Raw genomic sequence first — 26,025 nt, 5'->3', positions numbered from 1 at the left:
CTTAAACAGTACATATGTAACTATAAAATAAATGAATAAAAAATAAGTGAACACTTGTTTACAATATTAATATACAAAAAGAAGTTCTGACATTTTATGTGCCTTATCCTAATAGATGATCATTTTGCATATCACTAGAGAACACAGGTAGCTGTATCATGTATGTATGATTTCTAAATGAAGAAAATAAATTGAGGAAAATACAAAAAAGCATGAGAATAGTATTAATCTATTCTCTGTTGTCAATAACACAGTACCACTGACTGGGGTAACTTTTAATGAAAGGAAGTTGATTTTGGCTCCTGGTTCTAGAGGTCTAACATGAAAGAGCTCTCTGTGAAGATGGCCTTCTTGGGGGCAGAGTTCCAAAGCAGGACAGAACATCTGATGGCAAGATACAGAGGGTATATGCATGTATCTTAATCCTCTCTCTCCTCCCTCTCCTTATAAAGCCACCAGTATTCAATCATGGTGCCTCTACCCACATCACTTTATTTAATCTTAATTCCAATGGCCTCACCTCTAAAAATCATCATCAATTTAATTCACAACTTAAATCATATTGAAACTATAATATATACTCAAATCATATTGAAACTATAATAGGTATGTTTGGGAGTTACTTTGGATCCAAGTATGGTGGCACATGCCTGTAATCCCAGCAACTTGGCCGAGACAGGAGGATCATTAATTCAAGCCTAGCCTGGCAACTTAGAAGAACCTCATCCACTTAGCAAGACTGTGTTTCAAAATAAACAATAGAGAAGGACTGGTAATGTAGCTCAGTTGTAAAACATCCCTGAACAATCTTAGTACAAAAATTTATTTTGGAAACTATAAACACTATAACCTAATAACTGGGGATTAAAAAATGGGAGGAGGACATCTTAAGATAGTTCAGACACAAACACAGCTGTGATGTAAGATGCACATCCAATACAACTGTATTTCATTAAAGTGTTCAAATAGTTAACTTTGTTATCAGAGCTGAATGGTTCTTTATTCCTACTCTCTCCCTCTTCCTCTTCTTTTCCTGATTTTTTTTTCTGATGGAAATTGTAGAGAATATAAGTTTCCATAGAATAAACCCTGCTTTGTATTTTCTAAATATCCTAGCAAGCAGTCCACCAGAGCTGCCTTGTTTTTGTCAGTTTTTGAATTTCTCTCTCAATGTCATTCTTTTCATCATTGCACAAACACTAGCTCACTGGCAATACAGTCAAGCCATCAACTTGAAAATTAAATTACCTGCCATTCTCAAATTTTCCTGCACATAACCCAGGTCTGCCCTCTCAGCTCTCAATGAGGCAAGTCACTCACTATAACAATGAATGGAAAAGAGTTTAGGGCCATATCTGTCAGTTCAAGGTCACAAATTCTTCAAAATAAATTCTGAGCTTTGTTTGGCAATGCTCTCCATACCACCTTCCCTGTCTTCCTCCAAATTATCTGTTTAAGAAAAAGTCTTGGAGAAAGAAAAGCAAAGGAGACTTCTGGTCCCTTCACTGCCACAAGAAACAGACAAAAATGCAGAAAGCTACTCCCTCAAAGAGCAGCTCACAAGCTAACAGAGGATTGCATTCAGACAAATCCACCTCTGATGGTCCAGGTGGAGGGGCGTTCCTGATTTGCAATAGGTACGATATAAAAATGTAATGGTTCCTCCGTAATTATAAATACTAGACTCATTCTTATATGTAGGCCTTTCACTAGTTCATGGCAGTTGTTTTTTCCTTTAAAATAAGCTGCCTTTTGGTTATTCCATATTTTTGTCATATTATGATTAATCTAGTCACAGAAAATTGAAAATTGATTGCAATTCGGTGTTCCTAGAATATAGACCACAGAAAACAGTAATCTGGTGATGGAAAATTAAGCAGGCATCTAACATTGTTGGCCTTTGTGTCATGTTCCGGGGTTGGGTAGGAGGAAGCCTTTAATTTGTTTTGTTTTTGTGGTACTAGGGATTGAACCCAGGAGTACCCTACCACTGAGCTACATCAAGCCCTTTTTACTTTTTATTTTGAAACAGGGTCTTACTAAGTTGCAAAAGTTGGCCTCAAAATTGTGATCCTCCTGCCTTAGTCTCCCAAATCACTGGGATTGCAGGCGTGTGCCACCAGGTCCAGCTAACGAAAAATCTTAGAGACAGAGCAGTGTGCTCACATTTACTTTCCAGAAAGATCACTTTGGTATTTCTTGAGCAATGACAGTCAGGAACCTGGGAAGTGATGAAACACTGAACTAAAGAGTTTCTGTACAGTGCATCCCTGGGATAGGAAGGGTGAAAAATTAAGTAAGTTTTCTCAGGTTAGACTGGGCTTGGGAGAGACAATGGAGTTGGGAAGGGAGAAAAGATGACTGATATTTACCTCAGATGAGAGAATCTTCATACTCTCATGAAAGGAAAAAGAAGTATAATTAGGAAAGAAGCATCATTAGGAAAAATAAAATAAGTTTTACTTTGGTGTTGTAGAGATGGCTTCATTATATTCAGGTAGAAATGCCTTCTATAGTTAGATATAAGGAGTGAAGATTAAGGAATGGATAGTTATATATAAAATGGGCATTTCCCATCCCTACCAAATCCCCAGTCTATAGACACCATTTGAAGTCCTTTGGCTATTTGTTTGGATAGGTTTTGTCATGCTTCATGATTTTTTAAAAGTTGGGGTTATTATTTGACTTGATATCATGGAATCTGGAGCTGGAGCTCTCATAAGCCCTCTCCTCAGCATGCATTTTTCCTGAAATTCTCTGAGTTTCAGCTTCTGTATGGAACCTTCATCTCTAGATTTGTTTCTATCATTTTTGGAAGCTATGAACCATCTCATCATCATATTGGAGGTTTCTTTTCTGCCAGTCTTTTCTTCCTAGGTACCACATGCTCTTCCACAGACTACTGTATTAAGTTTTAGTGAAGTCAAGCTTCCAGTAGCTTTCTGAGAAACAGTGCTGATGAATTTATAGACAATGTTATCTTAAATTTCTTGTTTTATACTTTAAATTGATTAATTGTTTATGGAGATCCGTGTTGGAAATTATTTTTATCTTTGTCTTCTCAATTTAAATGTGCAGATAAGAAGTCTAATGCTATTCTTCTACTTTATCTTTTGATCATTCACCATTTTTCCTGTATGAAAAAATTTAGAATCATTTATTTGCCCTCTTTATTCTAGCATTTCATGATACTGTGTGTCCCTTTTCCTCCATCATACCAGGAATATATATGGCTATTTCAATCTAAGTCTTTCAATTCTGAAAAACAATGTTGTGTCCTTGATAGTTCTCCTCTATTTCTCAATTTTCTCTAGCTAAATTCATGTAATTCAGACAGTTAAACTTCATCTTCTGTTTCTTGTTTCCCTTCTTTTGAAAAAATTTCTTTGAGGATTCCTTCAAATATAAACTTTTATTAAAATTTATATTTTAACTCTTAATGTTTTTAATTTCCAAAGGTTCAAATTTTAGTGTCTTTAAATCTTCTTTATAGCCTACTATTGCTCCAAGCATGTGATTTCTATTGTTTGGGTAAGGCTATTCATTCATTTTAATTTTGTTTTATTTTATTTTCTATTTTTGCTGATGCTTCTGTTTTCTTTGAATATTCTTCTTGTTTTCCTGTTAGTTTGTTTAGTTTTGCCTCTTGATCATAATACAGTTGCTATGGTTTGTATACAGTTTGGATGTTCCCAAAGTGTCCAACATGATTGGAGGTCTGGTCCCTTAGGGTAGTGATATTGAAAGGACTATGAAACCTTTAAGAATTGAGGCCTAGTGGAAGGTGCTTGGGTCATTGGGGATCCTGCCCTCAAAAGGCATTTCTCCTGTGACTGTGACCCCTGAGTTATCATGACAGCATTCTTATAAAAGGAAGAAGTCTTGCTGCTCCTTCTCTTTTGGTTTCCTGGTTCAGACATAATTATCTTGCTTCAGCATTTGTTCCTGCCATTGCTATCGGCATGGTATGATGCAGCCAGCGTGTATCTCTTGCCACATAGCATGCACTATGCTATTTGGACTTTAAATTTCCAGATCTGTAAGCTGAATAACCTCTTTATAAAGTTAACCATTCTCTGGAATTTCATTACAGTAATGAAAAGCTGATGAATACAGTAGTCATTTTTCAGTTATGTATTTTTTCTTTACTTTCTCTTCATCTTTATCATGATTATTGGAAATTGTGATTTCAAGAGGCAGGGATATGCAACAGTAAGTGTCATCTAAAGTACCTAGACTGAGCCAGGCATTGTGGAACATGCCTATAATCCCAGCAGCTGGGGAGCCTGAGGCAGGAGGATCTCAAGTTCACAGCCAGCCTCAGCAATTTAGCAAGGGTCTAAGCAATTTACAAAGATTCTGTCTCAAAATAAAAAGGTCTGGGATGTGGTGGATGTGTTTCAATGGTTATGTGCCCTGACTATCCCTGGCATAAGTAAACAAAGAAACAAACACTGATAGGTTTTAGTTCACCTATTTGTTTTTCCCTCTCTCTCTTCCTTCCTTCCTTTCTCCCTCACCCTCCATCTCTTTCTCTCTCTCTTTCAGAAGGGAGAAAGAACCTCTCAGTTATCAGTTTCTTCAAAGTATTGGGCTGAATATTTTTCCCCCAATGAGAGACTTCTTAATATCTCATCTGAGAGATAAAGCCTGGGTCTCTTGATTTGGCAGTTTAGTCGGTGGTTCATTTTTTTTTTTCCTTTCTTTTTTGGTTGCTGAAGCTGGCTTTGAACTTGGGATCCTTCTGCCTCAGCCTCCAAATCCACTGGGATCACAGGTGCATGCCAAGGCACTGGGGGCTTGGTCAGTGGTTCTTAACTTTAGTTGTACATTTGAGTAGCAGGAGTTTTGAAATATGCTGATAGGATTGGCTGCATAGGCCAAAACAACTCAGCAAAATATCTGGGGGCAGAACCCAGGCATGTTTTCAAAGATCCTACAGGTGATTCCGATGTTTGTATTGAAGACACGCGGAATGAGTAGCAGCAGAACCTCAGCATCACCTGTGCTTTCCATAAATTCAGGATCTCAGACCCCAGCTTAGACCTACAGAATTATCAGTTCTGGAGTCACCAGCAATCTGCATTTTAACACTCCTTGTATATATTACAGATATTGTTCAATTTGGCATCGTTTAATGTAGATTATTACTTAATCCTCACTGGGCCTCCTCAGTCCTTCAGGGCAGTATCTGGTTTTTACGTGGCTTGAGGAGGGCACTGTACTTGGCTCCTTAAACTAAACAACCATCCTTCATCGATTACACCTATCTTCCCATTTTAAATGCCTTCAGGCCCACAATTTATGATCAGTTTTGAAGTTCTGCAGTAAAAATTAACTTGCATCTGCCTCTTCCTCTTGCAGGTCTAGATTTTCATTTTATCTATAAAATCAGTCACCAATTATAATCTACCTTTAAACTTCTATTTTGTTGTTGTTGTTGTTATTGTTGCCTTGACCTTCTCCTATTTCTTATTTTTGTAGTTTTATGCTTTTTCTTCATTACTTTCTTGTAAATTTTGGTGTTCTAAGAGAGAACAGAGATGGTAAAATTGCCAGATAAAATACAGAACATTCAGTTGAACTTGAATTTCAAACAAACAATAAATTGTTTTGAGAGAGAGAGAGAGAGAGAGAGAGAATTGTAATATTTATTTATTTATTTTAGTTTTTCAGCAGACACAACATCTTTTTTTGTATGTGGTGCTGAGGATCGAACCCGGGCTGCACGCATGCCAGGCAAGCGCACTACCGCTTGAGCCACATCCCCAGCCCCAAAATAAAATTTTTTATACTAATAAATTATTTGTGTTTTATCTGAAATTCAAGTGTAGCTAGGTATTATATCTTCTCTTTTAAAGGTGAAAGTCTAGTGCTTGAGAAAATCTGATTTTAAACCATGAGCCTCAACAATTCTGGCACAATTCAATCAAAATAAATAATATCAATAACTTCACAAGTACATTATAAATTTTGATGATGTATTTTAAGATGTAAAGCTCTTATCAAAATTTCAGAATTATTATTCTGAAATACAATAACCAAAACATTTGTATATGCAACTCCTTTAATTTATTATAAAACTGCAATTTGTATTTATTGAATTATGTTTACATTGCAGAGTATAGTATTATTAGGTCCAGTGTGAGACTATTTTATGTACAGTGCATTTCTGTAGTGGAAATAATGTTGAAATTTAAGTAATACTGACTGGAAATTATTGTCACATTTCTTTTGTGTTACCTTTAGGTTACCTGCTTTTTATTTGCTCATTTTTAACAGGAGGTATATTAACATGTCATAAATCACTTATGGTGATTAAATGAAACAAGTTTTCTTGTGCTCAGAGTCTAGCAAAATGCCTGGAACTTAGTAAATTCTTATTAAATAGTATTATCTATTCTACTGTATATAATAGTTATTAGAAGGTTTATACTGACACTTTCTTTCCCCCTCTCTCTCCTGTGAAGTCTTCAAGATTCCTTTGAAATCTCTACTAGCAAATATATCACTTTTCTAGAGCTGCAATAACCAAGTTCCCCAGACTGGATGATGTAATAGGCATGTTTTCAAAGAATTTTTTCACAATTCTGCAAGTGGGAAGTCTGAGATCAAGGCATCAGCAGGGTTGGTTTATCTTGAGGTTACTCTCCTTGGCCTATAGCTGGCTGTCTTCTTTTGTTTTCACATGGCCTTTCCTCTATGCATCCAAATTTTCCTTTTCTATGGAGACACCAGTCATACTGAATTACATTGGATCAGGACCTACCATAACATATACATTTTAATTTAATTACTTTTTTTGAGGTGCTTGGGGGTTGAATCCAATAGCACTCTAACTCTGAGGCACATCACTATATATATATATATAGTGGGTCATTGGGGGTCCTGCCCTCAGAAGGCATTTCTATATATATAGCACTAAGTTCCCCAGCTTGTTGACCTTGAACTGGGATCTTTCTACCTCAGGCTATTGAGTTACTGGGCTTATAGGAATGTGCTATTTTTTAAGGACCCTGTCTACAAATCCAGTCACAATCTGAGGTACTAGGGATTCAGATTCAAGCATATGAATATGAAGGGTGGTGTCTCCTAAGCCTGTAACAATAAAGCACAGTTTCAGATTTAAGCACTTTTAAAATACTAATAATTTCTGAAATTTCTAGCATATTTATGTCAATAATAGCATAAGACAAAAAAAAATTGAAACAAACTGAATATGACTCCAGGTAGTACTTACAGTAAAAAACAAACAATTTTAAGTTGGAGGGATCTTGAAAAATTAAAATGTATAAAAAGGAAAGGAGAGAATATTCTCAGATTCTTGGAGAAAGGGTCTTATTTAAATGTTTTATAAGTTATGAGTTGTAATGGGAGATATTTTTAGGATATGTATTTCCCCAATCATTTCATAGGTATTTAGGGAATATGTACATCATGTTCAGTTCAAAAGAAGGCAAAGTTCTGTGAAAAATACAAAGAAATACAAAGCAGGATCCTTGCTCTCAGGAGCTTTTCTCTCTAGATAAGAAGCCAACATTAGTACAAGTGAAATAAAGAAAAACAGCAACAATGATATAAAACCATGTAATTCTGTCTATAGAGAACTTTGAGTCACTGAGGAAGAAAGGTGTCGCTATGTGGGAGTTTGAGATACTTCTCTAAAGTTGGGGCTCATATTTCCCCATTGAAAGGCAGTGTGGTATAATGGAATGTGCCTAGTTCTATTATGACATTAATCACAGTCTTTATTTATTTTTTATATTTGTTCATTCATCTTTGTCTCAAGAATTAGGAATAAACTAAATATGTTTTTAAAGGACTATAACAATCTACAATAGTTTTTCCAGAATAACTGTGGTCTCAGTTTCACATTGGTCACTGGTGAAATTCCTGTTGTTTAAGTCCTAATGGTCTTTCATGGGCCAGTGACTCTTTGGTCATGGTTCTTTGTATTTAGTTCCTTCCCCCATTTATTTAACAATCCTTTACCAGCACATTAGAGTTTAATTGGTTACTCTCAGTAACTGGGAATTTGACATGATTTTGGGTTACTCTTAGAAGCACCACCTGATCAAAAAGTTTAATACAGAATTGGATTACATGGTCACCTCTACTTCCCAGAACACCTGACACTTTGACTGTTGTCTGTGAAAATTAGTCTTCTCTAGCCAGGCTGAAAACGGAAGGGAATTTTTGTAGGGTGATCATTCATAGCATCTGCATAGGGTGGCTACTTTCTAGATAGGAAGAAAGAATGTCAAGGAAGTATTTTTTTTCCCACTGAATTCCCATATCAACTAGAAAAAAAAAAGTAATCATAAAAGAATTTGTATGATCTTGCTGTAGAAATTTGTTAAAAAATTCAGGTTTGAAAAAATGGAATCCTGAGTCATGATATGTTAGGTCATAGCTTACTGAAACATGAGAATTTGCACAGAGATACATCTTTGAAAATCATCCAGCCTCTTGACTGTTTTAAGTTTTAGTGTCATGTTGTTTCTGTTCAAGGCCCCTTGGGTCCTAATGGGTTAGTAATAAAGGAAAATTCTTTGACTGAGTGGTGTTTTCAGTTAACATTGGTCCTGAGCAAAATTTCCTGGATTTCCATTGTGATGACATTGAGCCTCACTCAATTAGCAATGTCCCTATGGTGAGGTGCTTTTGTCTAGGAGATAGAAATGGAACACATTTTGATTTAGGCTACTTTGAAAACCAAAAACTTATTCTGGACCTATTCTGTGTCAGAGACCAGCCAGAAAGGCTCTGAGGCCTACACTTATATTCCTCTTTCCAGGTCTTTAATTTGCTTTTAATTTACTACTTTTATTAATTTTATAAATTCTGAAGTAATATACACATAATAACAAAACAATCAATACAAAAAAGACTGTCATTAACAGAATATCATTTAATTTAACCCTTCCAGCTTCAGTCTCACTTTCAAAAACAGATCTTTTATAGCTGTTTAAGTTCTTCCAGGGTTCTATCAAATGTATACGTAATATTTATTTATCAGTTTTACATATCATGCATTTTTCTGATATGAAAGACAAAAATCTAATAATTTCTATTATTCTTATTAATCTCACCCTTTCCAGTTTTCTAGATGATTTTGGTATTTTATTAGTTATTTTCTAATTATATATATTATGCTAAATGTGTCTTTGCTATTCATTTTCAAAATCATCTTATTATTTGTCATTGTGTATGAGAATATTCTTTCCAAAATCAATGTCTTATTTGCTTATGAAAACTTTATTTTTACATTGCAAAATTCTTAATATTTATGTCTTGCATCACCATCTTAGCAAGTCTTCTGTGGTTTATTAAAGGCTGATATAGAAAACTGAAAACAAATAACATTTATTAGAATTATACTTGCTTCTGTCCTGGTATAGTGTTTTAACTTCTGGGTCACTAAAAAAAATGCAAAGAGTAATAACACCAAGAACATTTGTATTACCTTTTTTAAAAAATAATTCATTAATCACTTAATGTTTAAGCAATTTTTTTCTTTGCAAAACTGTTTTCATCTAGAATTTAAGTCATGATATTATATCTCTATAACTTTGAATTAATAAAATTTTGAAGAAAGAGTATATCTGTGCAAGTGTTTCTGTGAAAGGAGTATTTCTCTGCAAGTATTTCTGCACAAGAAATAAAAATAGTTACTATAATTGTGAAGAATCCAGTAATGGAAAATAAAAGCTATTAAAAACTAAAATACAATTAGCAAACAGAAAGCTAGAGAACAGTATGTTTTTAATTTTCTTTAGCTATTTTGTTGGACTCTGCTATTTATTTACACATACAGCACAAAACTACTATTGTCATGTTTAAGTATAAAAGTTAAAAAAGTATTATGTATTGATTTGAAGTATGCTTATTTTATCAATATAATATGTATTAGATAATATATAAAATGTTATTGATTTTTTGGGGGAAAAGAAAGGTTAAAGACTTGGGAAAGGAGGAGGAAATTTTGAATAATATGTCACTATAGTTTGCGTTTTTCAAAGTAAATGTGATTTTAGTATCTCCCTTAGATTTTTAAATAGAACAAAATAAATCAGAATGTATTACATTTAAATAGCTATTTATTTTATTTAATAAAATATTTATATTCTCCTTTAAAAATCTTTTTTTGTTTTATAGATAAGAAACTCTGGTGGGCAGACCAAAACTTAGCTCAGCTGGGAACCTGTAACAAAAGAGATGGAAGAAACCCCACCATCCTACGAAACAAGACTTCTGGGGTTGTTCATATGAAAGTATATGATAAAGAAGCACAGCAAGGCAAGTCACACTTGAAAATTCATGCCACGTTTTGAGCATATAATGTTCTCTTTTTTCATACTATTTCCTCATTCCAGCAATAGAAGTTTTTACTCTTACTTCTAATTAAAAAAAAAAAAAGGAAAATGTTGCTTAATACTATAGGAGAAATGTCTTTAAAAGTTATGTATTATGATACATAATGAACTTTTAAAATATTAACAAAATGGCCTTACATATCTTAATGTGTTAGGTCTTCAAAGAGATAGTCCCTAGTGTTTTTTTATGACAAAATAGGAATAAAAAAATATCCCAGCAAAATACATACAAAATATAATTAAGCCCAGAAACTGAATGAACTATGGAATTTCAAGTAGATAAAGTGGATATAAGATGTAAAGGTTTTATATTTGAATTGTTTGAAGCATTGAATTGTTTGGCTCTAAGCATTTAGCCTTTTTGTTTTGTTTTTCCAAATGGTGTGTAGTGAAATGGAGTGAGAGAACTAACAGATGGTTTACATAGGTGGATTTGTCACCTTGCCCAAATGGCAATTGGATTAGAGCTGCCATCCAGTACAACTATATACCTGCTGGCTCTTTCTTAGTTTTTGCTTTATTATTCATGACATTAATAGAACTCTCTCCTGTAAAAAAAAAAAAAAAATATATATATATATATATATATATATATATATATATATATATATATATATATATTTTCTGTATTCCACTTCCTTATTTTAGTCTTTGCCATAAAAAATCTTCAGTTTCATGTATTTATTTCTAGGAAATTCTTCATGAAAAAAAATTGGACACTATGTAATGATTTCATCTAGATGATTTGGGGCAGAGAGACAAAAACAGAAAAGAATAGGAGGAAGAATTCAGATCCTACAGGATCTGTATTGCGGAAGACAGGTGACAACCATCAGGCAGGAATTATTGGAGATATCAGTTGAGTGCTGGCTTGCACAACAGGAGAGAAAATGGAGAAAAGCAATGCTTGCCTTCCCTGAGGATGGAGCAGATTTGTTCTAGAAGCCTTACTTGTGAGGGTCAGAGGGAAATATATTTCTTTTTTCATGAAAAGAAATTTTAAAAAAAAACTTTTAAAAATAATTACTTCAGTAATTAATCTGAAATGATTATTGAGCTTATTTTGGGTGGAAGAGTAACTTGCCTAAAATGTGTGAGACCACGTATTTGATGGCTTGAACACCAAATAAATAAACAAATAAATAAATAAATAGAGACAAATAAATAAATAAACGAAAATAGGGGTGCTCAACCACTGAGCCACATCCCCAGTCCCATTTTCTATTTTATTTAGAGACAGGATCTCACTGAGTTGCTTAGTTCCTTTCTTTTGCTGAGGCTGGCTTTGAACTTGTAAACCTCCTGTCTCAGTCTCCCCAGCTCCTGGGATTACAGGTGTGTGCCACTATGCCTGCCATTAGCTAACTTTTATTAACCAGATTATCCTATTTTAAAAATTTGTCCCTATAAGTACAGATAAATGTAACATACACTATGAACAGACCCTTAGCACTTAGAAATTAAAGATGTAATATGAATAAGTTTAATATGCAGTGAAAATACCATTTTTTTCTCGAAGAATATGCTGGTAAAATCATCTGTATTAAAGACAATCCCATTAAAAGAATCACTGCAGGTAGCTTAAAAGCTTCATTAGTATGAAATATGAGCAATTTAGGACTCTTTAAGGTGTTAACATTACTATCTCTTTGGATTTCAGAGTACAATTAGTTGATTCATTTATCATTTTTGACACAGATCACTGGAGAGCTGAGACTTCTTGTTAGTCAAATGGACTTTCTAGCTCCAGTAGTCATTTGGGGCATGAGGTTTGAACATCAATATCATTACAACATTTCAATTCAAGCTAGTATTTCTAACCTGATAGATAATCACTACATGAACTATTACTATAAAAATCACTGTATTATTTCTCACTTCACCTATATTTCATAGGAAAGGATACTTACTATAAATAGTGACTTTGTAAATACTTTTTAATTTTTTATCTCCCCACAGTTATTAAAATGTATTAAATGTATTAAAATTGCTATTATTGCAATTATATTATTCAATATAAAGTAATATAATTAAATAATTGTAGATAATATAATATTTATATATTATTTATGTATTATATAATATAAATATCTATACATATTTAATTAAATAATTAATAATTATTTAATACAATTTAATGTTATTTAATATAATTGCTATTATTGCAATTATATTAAAAATTGTACCATTGTAGCCAGACATGGTGGGGCATGCCTATAATCCCAGTGGCTTGGGAGGCTGAGGCAGGAGGACTGAGGATTCAAAGCCAGCCTCAGCAAAAGTTGCACTAAGCTACTCAGAGAGACTGTGTTTCTAAATAAAATACAAAATGGGGCTGGGGATGGGGCTCAGTGGTCGAGTGTCCCTGAATGTAATTCCTGGTACCCCTATCCCCAAAATTAAACCATCCCAGAAGCTCCTGTTTATTCTTTTCACATACTTTTTGATATTATCAAAACTATATAACCCCTCATTTTGTCTTATGTTTATGAATTCATTCTCTTCCCTAACCTGTTTCTTTACTTTGTTCCCCTTATTTTTCCTCTCCGTGTGGTATTTCTTCATACTTTATAGTCAGGTATAATCTGTAAATCTCTTTACAGTTGTTCAGGCTTTAGTGAAAGTTAAACTAATATCTATCTGTATGTGTATTGCTATAGATTGGCATAAAAACTAATATCTATCTATATGCATATCTCTATAGATTGGCATTATTTTAATGTTTATCCACATGCTTTCTATACAATTATATATATATATATATATATATATATATATATATATATATATATATAGCCAATAAAGAATTATTGCACACATAATGATATAATTGTCTTATTATTAAAAAAAGAGAGCTGAAATAATATCTTGAGTAAGCTGGGGGATAAAAACGAATTAATTAGTATTCATTAGTTAATTTAGAAAATAATTGTTACAGTTTGAAAACTTTGGGTTACTTAAGGTAAAGTTCAGCCTTGACAGAACAGTATCTATAAGAAATGAGCAGAGAATGTGGTAGATATACTGATGCGAAATCTCCCCAATTGAGAGCATTTCACATTTCAAAAATGACAGAGATTGTGACAGGTTTGAATGAACAATTAAATCCCATCAGACTATCTTGAATTCAGGAGATGAGAAATAATGAACTGCATTGGTATTTTAAATTTCCCATAGAGCGCTATTGATATATAGCTTTCATCATGCTTTGTAATTCTCACTGGATTTATTGCACTTAGTATCAGAGCTTGAACATCCAGTAAATGGCATTGCATGTCCTAGAATAATAAAAATGTTGTAAAGATGGGATATTTAATGAACTTGCTTGGTAAGATTGTAAATTACTGAACTTTACACTACAGCTTTAATTAGCATATTGGGCCTAGTAAATTCAAAAGAACATCTTTATAGAATGCCTACCTGTGATTACCTGACTAATATTTGTCATTGACACTGTAAAGGAATAAGGAGAATTAATATGCCAATTAATTAGATGACTCTTATGGGTGTGTTTAAATATATTTTGGAGAATTATGTTTCTAGGAATGGAAAAATTTATTATTTTTTTAAAATAAAGTACTTATACATACACATGCCTCGTTTTTTAAATGATATGATCTTTGAGTTGTATTAGTAGTATAACTTCATAGCTATTTATGTGACACATTTGGATAAAATATCTTTGCAAAGGAAATAACTATGGAGATGAAGTTAAGTTCCAAATTAAAAAAAATAAACATTCCCTGATTTCTGTGTTCTTACATCATATCAAAGAACTATGATGGTATTCAAGAATAATCAGTTCTCTTTTGCTTTTCTGTAACTATAATTTTTTAATGTATTTCTATTTGCTTTTTCTGAAGGGTAAAATTTAACTATAATTTGCTAATTCAAATTATTTGGAAGAATAAAATGTGAGACTGATCAATATGCAGCAGCTACATTTAGGAATTAAAGGCATAAAATATTTGCTAAATTTTTGATATTGAATAACACTCTTTAATTTTCTTTTTCTTTTTTTCTTTTTGTGTATTTTTTTTTCCTTTATGCAGGCAGCAACTCTTGCCACCTAAATAATGGTGGATGCTCACAGCTTTGTTTACCAACATCTGAAACTACAAGGACTTGCATGTGTACAGTGGGATATTATCTCCAAAAGAACCGCATGTCATGTCAAGGTATGAAAATTTTTAGTTTTAATGCATTTACTTAATCTACCAGATTGCAGATTTTATGCAGCCAAAGTCAGTGAAACATTAGAAAAATAATATTAGCTTGTTAATTGGAAAATGCTGTACTGCTTAGTTTTATACATGTACAATTTTAGTATATCAGAAATATTTGAAATATCACTGTTTTTTCTTTTAAGACTTCCTAACTTTGAAAAAAATTCCAGCTACTATTCAAAATTAAGGAGAATTAATATGAAAATTAATCAGATGACTTTTATGCACATGTTTTAAACATATTTTGGGTAAACTGTATTCCTAGGAGAGAAAAAATTTATATCCTTACTTTGAAAAGAAATTAAATATATCTATATATGACTACATTATTTTTGGCATAATCTTTAAATTGTGTTAGTAATATAATTTAACAACTATTTATGTGACACATTTGCATAGAATTTGTCCTGCAAAGAAAATAAGATGAAGTTTACTATCAAACATTAACCAAATGTAGTAGTTTCTACATTCAACTTGAATAGGCAAAAATTGAAGTAAAAAGAGATGGTCGATTGGCTGTAATTAATGTATAGCTTGATTTAGTTTTGTTTACTTTTCAACTAATTTATAGAAGGCATAAGGGAGAATATAAAATTGAGGGACAGTAGCACTTCTACTAAAGGAATGCAACATAAAAATATATTTGTTGTTTCTTATTTTATAATCTCTATTTCTATTATTCCAAAGAACTTTGGTTCTGGAATATTTTACATCTGGTGATTAAAGCTAAATTTTATCTTTTATATTACTTAAAAACTATATACCAGCATTATTATTTATTGAATTTTAATAAATTATTTGTATTGTACTTATTATATTGCCATGCCTAGTTCTGAGCACCTTATACATGTAATTCACTTATCCTTATAATTTTATGAGGTAGATCTCTTACTATTACTGTTTTATAGTTGGGAAAACTTAACTACAGAGAAATTAACATGCCCAAACCCCATGAATAAAAAATGACAGAAACAGATATAAATCTAGGAATCTTGATGTTAATAAAACAATATGTAAATATATAAGTATTTTCTAATATATTAGCAAAATTGATAAGGGTTAGCATAAAAATTTCTGGTAGTATGGTTATTTTATGTGCTTATTTTAGGATATGCTTTTAATGCTGAAAAAGTAAGATATTAATAGCAAAAGATAAGCAATTAGTGCATGTCTAGTGTTCTACAGGATTTAAGAAATTTACTCTTCCTTAAAAATAGATAGATATATATTAGGACAACAACAGTAACAAATAATTATCTCTGTGCTTATGGAAATGGTTTTCCCATGCTAATACCATCATCACCAATTGGGAACTTTTCAGAATTCCACATTATGAGGCCTCTGGAAAGGGGCTCAGGAATCCGTTTTAACCAACCTGCTAGAGATCATGTTGTATACTCAAGGTGAAAACCATGATTCCCTACCTTTTAGCTAGTAAGAAAGGGTAGTGTACAATCAAAAATTTTTTAAAAGACTAAGAAATACATTATTAATTTAAATAATATTGATTAAGTTATTTTAATTTTAAATATTTATTTTTATATTGTTCCCCCCCCCAATTTAGGTATAGAATCATTTCTCATGTACTCTGTTCATGAAGGAATCAGGGGAATACCTCTTGAACCAAGTGACAAAATGGATGCTTTGATGCCCATCTCGGGAACTTCATTTGCCGTGGGAATAGATTTCCATGCTGGTAAATAACTTTTTAATTATAATTTAGGTATAATTCTAATATGATTTACTAAGCATATAACTTTTTATCTGAACTCTGATAGCCAAGTTGGAAATAAGAAAACAAATTGAAGATAAATATTTAAGCCTATCACAAATTGTCTTAAATGTTTTACTTAAAGAAAATATCATGTAAAATTTTCCTAAAATATAGTATTTAAATTGACAGTAAATTAATATGTTGTGATTAGCTGTTGGTTATTTATTTTTATTTTTATATTTTTCAAATGACATAATACTCTCATCTAGTAACAAATATAAAGGCGTGTAAAGCATTTGAGCTATTTTATAATAAAATTATGTTCATATTCAAAATATTTTCAGGATGTGATTTTTAAATCTAATACAGAAAGCAGCAAATGTAATCTAACTAATAGAAAACATTGTAAATTCTAAACCGCTTTTAATTATTTTTATCACACTGTGCATCATTTTGGAGTCAGGTTTTACCTTTCCCTCTTATTTGTCAGTACTGGGTGAAAGACAGGAAACTAGCATTTAGCTAATATAAATTAATGACTTGGAATTAATGGTAGACACTGTGGAATTTATTGAAGTTAACTAGTTTTTTTTTGTGTCCTAATAAAATTATGGAAATGTAGCCGGGCACGGTGGGGTATGCCTGTAATCCCAGTGGCTCAGGAGGCAAAGTCAGGAGGATCACGACTTCAAAGTCAACCCTAGCAAAAGTGAGTTGCTAAATAACTCAGTGAGACCCTGTCTCTAAATAAAATAGAAAATAGGGCTGGGGATGTAGATCAGTGGTGAGTGTCCCTGAGTTCAATCTCCTGTGCCTCTACAAAAAAAAAAAAAAAAAAAAAAAAGAATTGTAAAAATCTTTCCATCACTCATTTTAACTAAATAATACATTCCTTGTGGTAATGTGTTTATATAAGTTCCAGTGTTTATTTGTAAAGATATAAGTTTATCTAACATTAACATTAGAAAAGCAAATTTCTCTTTGGTTGAAAATATTTTTTTAAAAAATTTATGCTCAATGATTATTTTTATTATATTTGTATTTTGTATCCAAAGTAGTTTTTTATCAGGAAGAATTAACCTTTTAGTTGAAACTTTTTCATAGTGTGCTTATCATTTTTTTAAAAAAATTTACTGGTACCTTATAATTATATGCAATAGGGGATTTCATTATGCTATTTTTTACATACATTTAACAATTTGCTCAATCTCATTTCTGAATATTTTTTCTTCTCCTCCCTTCCTACTCCCCCTGACATACTTGCTCCACTTTACTGATCTACCTTTCTTTAATAGTAATCAGCTTTCATTTTTCTTTTTCTTTCTCTTTTTTAAATTGCTTTTATTTTTTAAGTACAGGACAGCAGAATGCATCACAATTCTTATTACATATATAGAACACAATTTTTCATATCTCTGTATATAAAGTATGTTCACACCAATTCATGTTTTCATACATGTACTTTGGATAATGATGTCCATCACATTTCACCATCCTTGCTAACCCCCTGCCCTCTCCCTTCCCCTACCACCCCTCTGCCCTATCTAGAGGTCATCTATTTCTCCCATGCTCCCTCTCCCTATCTCCCAATGAGTCAGTCACCTTATATCAGAGAAAACATTTGCCATTTGCTTTTTGGGGGATTGGATAACTTCACTTAGTATTATCTTCTCCAACTGCATCCATTTACCTGCAAATGCCATGATTTTATTCTCTTTTATTGCTGAGTAATATTCCATTGTGTATATATGCCACATGGGTCTATACCAAAAGCACTTAAAAACAACATACTCCAGGGACACAGCCACATCAATGTTTATAGCAGCACAATTCACAATAGCTAAACTGTGGAACCAACCTAGATGCCCTTCAGTTGATGAATGGATTTAAAAAAAAAAATGACCTACCTTCTGTTGTTATTATTATTGCTATTATACTAACTAATGTATTACCATTATATGTGTATATGTATGTAAATATGTATAAGTGGAATTCATTTTGTTATATTCACATATGAACATGGCATAATTTGGTAGATTCCGTTCCCTAGTACTTCCCTATGCTTTCCCCTCCTTCCTCCCTCAAGATCCTCTTCCCCTACTTTGTTGATCTCCCTTCAATTTTGTGAGATCCCCATTTTATTTTAATACTTTTTTCTCTATCTTCCACATGTAAAACATTCGACCCTTGACCTTCTGAGTCTTGCTTATTTCACTTAGTGTGATGTTCCCCATTTCCAACTGTTTGCAAGCAAATGACACAATTTCCTTCTTCTTTATGTCTGAGCAAAACCTCATTGTGTATAAATACTAAATTTTCTTTAAGCATTTATCCATTGACTGGTACCTAACCTGGTTACAGAACTTGGCTACTGAGAATTTTGCTACTATATACATTGGTATGTATGCATCAGTATAATATGTTTATTTAAAAAATCTTAGATAAAATACCAAGGAGTGGGATACCTGATTCATGTGGTGTTCCCATTCCTATTCTTACAAAATCTACATACTGCTTTCCTAAGTGGTTGTACTAATTTTTGGTTCTACCAACAATTTATAATTAATATTTTAGTCAGCTTTTTCATTGCTGCAACAAAAATAACAGACAAGCACAATGTAGAAGAGAAAAACTTTGTTTTAGCTCATGGTTTCAGATGTTCAGTCCATGGTAGGCTGACTCCCTAGCTCTGGGCCCAAGGCCAGGGAGGACAATATGGCAGAAGTGTGTGGGGGGAAGAAAGTAGCTTAGGATGTGGTGACCAGGAACAAAAAGAGAGCTCTGCTCATCAGGGACAAAATATAAACCCGAAGGAACACTCCAGTGACCTATTTCCTCCAGCCATCCCTGCTTGCCTACAGTTACCATCATTTAATCTATCAATGGATTAACTGACTTGATTATGTTTTACCTCTCATAATCTAATCATCTCATTTCTGAAAATTCTTGCAATAGCCCACATATGAGATTTAGAGGAGCACCTCATATCTAAACTATAACATGTAACTTTTCCCTTACAGCTTTGCCAGCATTTATTGTTATTTGCATTCTTGATAATTGTCATTGTTACTGGAGTGAGATGGAATCTCAGTGTATTCTGATTAGCATTTCCCTGAGTGCTAAAAATGTTCAACATTTTTTCATATATTTGTGTGCCATTTGTATTTTTTTCTTTTTAAAAAAATATCTATTTAGTTCATTTGCCTGTTTACTGATTGGGTTATGTGGTGTTTTTGTTTGTTTGGTGTCAAGATTTTTTAATTCTTGACTTATTCTGGATGGTAATCTTCTGTCCACAGAGTAGCAAGCAGAGATTTTTCTCCCATTCTGCAGGCTCTCTCTTCATGTTCATAACCATTCCTTTGCCTACCATATTTGAAATTTATTATCCCAGATTATAATATTATAAAATCCTTATTCATCAGCATATGGATTTCTGGTACTAAGCTTACTTTTCCTCTCAGTTCTAACACACATTACTTAAACAGTTGATGAAATCCTGGAATGCAAAGTAATAAATTTTGAGATCTTCACAAATGGCTGAAAGATGATTTCCTTCAGTAAATTATCTTGTACAAATGTTTGCAATCACAGCGATGTAAACTTTCTGCATTTTAAAAAGAGTCTTTTAGACCGCTACAATATATTTTTTAAGTAACATGTTATTTTTTTCACAATTTTAGTGAACTCAGACAAATATGGTATATTTTATTAAACAATATGTTAATTTTGCTAAAATCATAGTATGATTTTCAATAAAAGTTGATGGAGCCAATTATTTATCCATGGAAATGTATTACCTTATGATAGGATCTATTCTGCTTTTATGTACATAAATCATTATTTAGAAGTTTATTATATATTATAATCAAGTGCAAAACTTAGAAAACTTGAATTTATTGAAAAAATTTATTATGTTAACATGTATATTTTTGCTTAGTACATAATCCATTGTTTTAGCTAGCATCATATATTTGATTCTTTAAAATTTAAAGAATATTTAATAATATAAATTTTTAAATTTAATCCATAATGATTATTGAAAGTATTTGATAAATTTCCAGGATATAGAAATAATAAAAGTTATTTGATCTTAATATTCTCATTATATTATTAGTTAAACTCTTGCATCTTAAGGTTAAACTGATCATTTTAATGGGTGAAATTTACTCTCTGAAGTTTCATTGTGGCCCTGAAATAGTAAACTTTTATATTGTATATCATGATACAAGATAATGTTATTTACAGATAAAAGCAGCCTCCCGTAGCAAAATTTCCAATATTTATTAATATCATAGTCTTATTTTGTATCAAAATAGCTTTTCATCAGGAGGAATTAGTTATTTTAGTTAAAACTTCAGGTTCTTCATATTGTGTCTTCCGTGTTTTTAATTTACATTCCTAGAAAAAATAATTTTTAGAAAATCTGTTTCTTTTTAACTACAAAAAGGTGTAGGTATATGGAATAGACTGGTAGATATAACACTCAAAAATCTATTAAAATCTTGACAATCAGAAAACAGCAATGTAAGATTTGCTTTGAAACCAAGGACTGAGATTTAGAAACTAGTAACCCATATAATGGAATGGTCCAGGATTTAGTATAGAAGAGTGGTTCACACTGCCAGCACAGTCACTTACTAACTCTAGGTCCTCACTATGTTATAGAATTTTTTTGTGGCTCAGTTTCCTTATTTGAAGATTGTGGAAACATTAAAAAATGATAGCAATAAACTTTTGTATTTGTCATACTTGGGAAGCTGGCATAGAGTGCTTAGACAATGAGTCAGTTCAAACATTACTCAAGAAGAAGATGGTGGTGGTAGTATCAGGAGCTTTCAATCAGTTCTGAGTGTATCCTGTGTGGTTCTATCTACTGTACAGTCTGATTCTTTACCTAGTGTGTTTTATAAAAATTTATTAGCATCAGAGTAAATGTCATCAACTTGATTGATGACCATTAAAGAGAATATACAATCTCCATAACTGTGTGGAGAGAAGTTGCTTCAAGAAAGAAGAAATAGAAATAACTATATTGCTCCTAAAAGAACAATTTTTGATGTGTTGGTCTGTATTTCTCTCTTTTGAACCATTATCTTCATGTTTCACCTGATTGTAAATTCTTCCACCATTATTCCCTTTGCAAATATTCTGTTCCCCTTTTTCTATTACTAACATTCACCTTAGAAACATAATGATCATTTCCACTAAATTTCAGAGTGGTTGTTTACAAACCAAAGACAGCCAGAAAACTCAGTAAATTAAGATAATTCTTATTGTCTCTGCCTATATGTTTTTGTGTTCTAGTACCACAATAGCAATATTAGAATGTCTTTACTTTAAATCTTTTTTCTTTCTCCATTCTCCTCTCCCTCCTTCTTCTTTTCCTTTGTGGTGATAGTTGGGATTGAACCCAGGGGCATTCTGCTACTGATCTACATCCCCAGCACTTTTGAGACTAGGTCTTACTAAATTGCCCAAGCTGACCTTGACTTTGATGGATCCTCTGGCCTAAGCTTCATGAGTAGCTGGGATTACAGGTGTGCATTACCAACATAGCCACTTCAATTTTTCAACAAAAGCTTTAAATTGAGTCAGAAAAAAACCTTTAGATAGAATGTTCAATGGAAAAAATATAACATGAGTCAGAATAATTTAAATTCAACCTACTTAGCTGATTAATATGATGGGATTTGATTAACCACCTCCCTGATGTTCTGGTCTCTACGATGAGATAATAAAAACGCATCCCTCCAACAGAGCTGTTGTGAGTAAAAACAAAAACAAATGATTTTTTTAAAAAATTAAATGGCAAAGTAGAAGGAAACAGTTGTCCATTATTTTAACTAAACAGATCTATTAATAATAAGAAGATGAAATGGAGGAAGATTGTATTTTAAGTACAAGTATCAATCACAGTTTATTGCTAACATTTCCACAGTGCAGTTTTACAGGGCTATATTGTTTAAACCTGTAAATTTCATGAGGATTAACACATCTGATTCTCACTGGGTTAATCCTAATAAATTAAAACATTTGCAGTAAGAGGATTTTTTTTTTCACCAGATGAAGCACTTTTGGATACTACCACAGAAGAAAGAATACCCTGTGGCCAAATTTATTTTTCATAGCATTTGATTTTTCTTTCTACTAGAAAAGTCCCACTCCATTGGGGGTGGGGGGCGGGGAATATTGAGCTTTGAAAATCCTTGCTTGCACAGTAGTAGTATTCTGTCTTATGACTGGATACTGCATTTGATGCTTTAAAAGATATTTTAGTTAGGAGAAGAACTTTCATAACAAAACCCATTGCTCTACTTAGTTATATGATCTTCAGCAAATAATGCTCTGAGTCCCCTTTTCCTTAGGATTTTTTTTTTTTTGCAAAATTTTGATAATAGTGAAACAATAAGTTTTTACTTGAATAGAGAACATTTTATTCAGGAGAATGATGATTTATCTAAAAGTTTCAAGCTTATATTCTTTTTTGATCTTTTATCTCTTCAGTTCAAATTTGGGTCATCCAACTCAACAAATCTTGATTACTGTCTACTAAATGTAGAACATCCCAACTAAGTTGTGGTGAAAGATAAACAAAGTATAATGACCATTATGTGGGTATGACTGGCATTCATTAAGAGAAATAATTTAACACCCTTTTAATATAATCACATAGTAATCTATTAAGACAGTAAAAACACTGAGTGCCTGTGTTATTATACAGCATTCCCTCCTTATCTGTGATTTCACTTCTTGTGATTTCAGTTATCCATGGTCCTCCATAGTCTGAAGAGATTTCATGAAAAGTTCCTGAAGTAAACCATTCATAGGTTTTGAACTGGGGATTGTCTTAGTAGCATGAAGTCTCTATCTGTCTCACTTTATCCTATTTGGAACATCAATCACATCTTTATTCTGCATGCCTATGATGTATACACTATCCTACCATTAGTCATTTAACAGCTGTCTCTGTTCTCAGAAAGATTGCTTGGTGTTGTAATGTTTATAAATAGGGTTCAGTACTATCTGTGGTTTGAGACATCCACTGGGGGTCTTGGGACATATCCTGTGAGGATAAGAGGGGACTACTGTACAATTCCCAGCTCATAGATTGTACAATACTAAAAGTGAACTCTAAAGTAAATTATGGATGTTGGGTCATCTGTTGTTACAAAACACACCAATCTGGTGTGAGGTGTTAATAGTGGGGGAGGCTCTCTGTGGGTTAGGGGAGAAAGTATATGGGAACTTTCTGATGTGTTTTGCTGTGAACCTAAAAGTTCTCTAAAAATTAAAGTCTCTTTAAAAAAAGTGAAGAATATGTGAGAAAATATCATTGCCATATTTATACAGCAAATGTTACCTATTTACATGAAAAATGCCTTCTTAATAGTCCCACAGCATTTATATGCAAAATATCTTTGAATGTTGTAACCTGAAAAAAGTATTTGATACCATCTGTAGCACTCTTTCATGTTTTAGGTAAAGAAATTGGAACAAAAATATAGAATAAAAATCCAGGTAACAGAATACCCAACTTCCAACTCGTTTCAGTATGCCATTTGCCTTTATAACCACTGAAACAAAATTTTATTTATATTGTAGCTGGCATTACTTTATGAAATCACCCTATACTTCTGAAAATTCATGCTGGTTAAACATCATTTATTATTATGATTTATATACTGAATCATGTTATTTTAAAACCATCTAATAACTGAAGCAGTTGCCCCTCAAGTGAGTCTTTTCTTTTTTTTTCTTATGCCCGGGAATTAATAAAAAGCAGTTATTTACAAGTTTCCTTTTTTTTTCCTATTAAGGACTTTTTCACCAACTAAAGCCACAGAAGAATTATAGAAAGAATTCTTTTTTATGTCAGTAACAGCAATAGCTTAAGAAATACACTATTGTTGCTTTGGGACATATTTTCAATTTTATGAAAACCATTTCCTTGGCTACAAAGTGAATTTTTAGAGCTGGTTCAATTTCTTCTTGTTCTTGTGATAGTGAACCAAAACTAGTTTGTGCTGTCATTTCAAACTTGCTTCAAGAATATATTTTTTAAATCATATGAGAATTTTGTATGTATTTGTAGATGGTCAAGTCCATTAAATCTTTCAAGATGCAAAGCACTATCCCAAGAAAACAAAAACCCTGCAACACTATCTAAAATACAATATGATTAACATATAGGTTTAAAAGCTATTGGAAATACTAGATGGATCATTTTTGATAATTTCGAAACACAAAATATTTATAAAGTGGACTCCTATTTGGCATCTGAATTATTCTTCAAAATGTTACCTAAAATTTAAAAGTCCCAGAAGACCTATGGTGATGAACTACTAAGATTAAAATTTTTGCCAACTTAACCTGAGATCTATGTTATTTACTGTATTGAGAGAATTATGCAAATCTCATGAAACTTCATGCTATGAAGTCAGTGCTTCTCATGGTATGAAAAATCCAAACACCAAACTTTAGAGTAACTTACATGAAATAAGTGCAATCTGTTTTAGGTCCCTTTCTTTTCTCATCATCTAAGTAACTCATGCTTCTATAATTCCTCTGAACTGCTCAAAAGTCTCTTCAGCAGAGTAATATTGACATATGATTCCCTAATGTCTCTCTATGTCATCTTCTTTATCAAAACTGTGTTGCTTAGAATCCTGTTCTTAAAAGCTCTGGTTGTAATAATTCACAGTAGATGATTAATAGCTGCTAGGAAATTGGCAAATTTTCTTGCAAAATATGTTTGATTAGACCACATTATCTCATCCATGTATCCAACTAAAGCACCATGAAAAATAAGTGAAGAATATATTTTTATAAATAGGTCAATCTTGTAAATTATTTTTCAAATCACTAACTTTCAACTATAGATTGACATCTGTTCATTCCCAGAAATCCATCCCTGAATATGCTGACAGCTCAAATGATAATGGAAAATCTCCTTTGACTTAAGTACATTGATGCCTTAAGTGTTTTTCAGTGTAACTTTAACCTTGAAACAATGCTTCTCTCTTTTTGCCCCATTTCAAGAAAACCAAGGATATATTAGTCCATTTGTCTTTTTGACATTCTTTCTTTAAATAAAAAAAATAAAAGCTATTATTCAGCTTCCAAGTTTATTGGCCATTAGTGTTTTAATCAAATAGAAAATTTTCTAGTTAATAGAGAAAAAAGGGAAGTCATTTAATTGATTTTGGACTGGTCTTAAGCAATAGATCTTTAATTCCATTTTATCATTTGGCCTTGTTTTTATCCAAGGGCAATAAGTAGTAAGTGGATCCTTTTCAGACTACCAGGGGGGGAAAAGAGCCAGTTGATGCTATGAATTCTTTAGTGCTTTTAGAATGAGGACTTTGATGAAATAGAAAAATCTTAGAAATTAAAGCCCATGGGAATATCAGAAAGAGGGGGATTTGGAAGAAGAAATTAAAATAATGACAATAAAAACACAATATTTTTTGATCACTTACTGCTACATTATAGGAATAAAATTAGGGAAACATATTTTTGTTATTTCATTTGTCAAACTAGTGAAGAAACTGGGTTTGTTAAGGAGTTAAGGGTGTCAGGAAGAGTTCATTGCTTTGAGAGGATCAGATTAATTTCTGTATTCAGGATTCACATTTGGGATTTTGCCTCTGATTCTGACATAATAAATAGATAGACAGACAGACAGACAGACAGATAGATAGATAGA

General features: G+C 32.3%; 1 protein-coding gene across 1 annotated transcript in view; it reads left to right on the top strand.

Moving 5' to 3' along the window:
* The window catches only part of LRP1B (LDL receptor related protein 1B), a gene marked incomplete at its 3' end in the record, with an annotated part of 1,847,377 nt that overhangs the window by 1,299,373 nt on the left and 521,979 nt on the right, over positions 1 to 26,025 (top strand). The window contains exons 33-35 of the mRNA XM_081262419.1: positions 10,159 to 10,303; positions 14,433 to 14,554; positions 16,167 to 16,298. Of these exons, the coding sequence (XP_081118545.1) occupies positions 10,159 to 10,303; positions 14,433 to 14,554; positions 16,167 to 16,298 (399 nt within the window). The remainder of the gene's footprint in view (positions 1 to 10,158; positions 10,304 to 14,432; positions 14,555 to 16,166; positions 16,299 to 26,025) is intronic.

Source organism: Spermophilus citellus (genome assembly GCF_964194105.1).
Source record: "Spermophilus citellus genome assembly, chromosome: 11".
NCBI lineage: Eukaryota > Metazoa > Chordata > Mammalia > Rodentia > Sciuridae > Spermophilus > Spermophilus citellus.
Note: the sequence above shows the minus strand (reverse complement) of the source record. Positions and strands in the feature narration are given on the sequence as shown.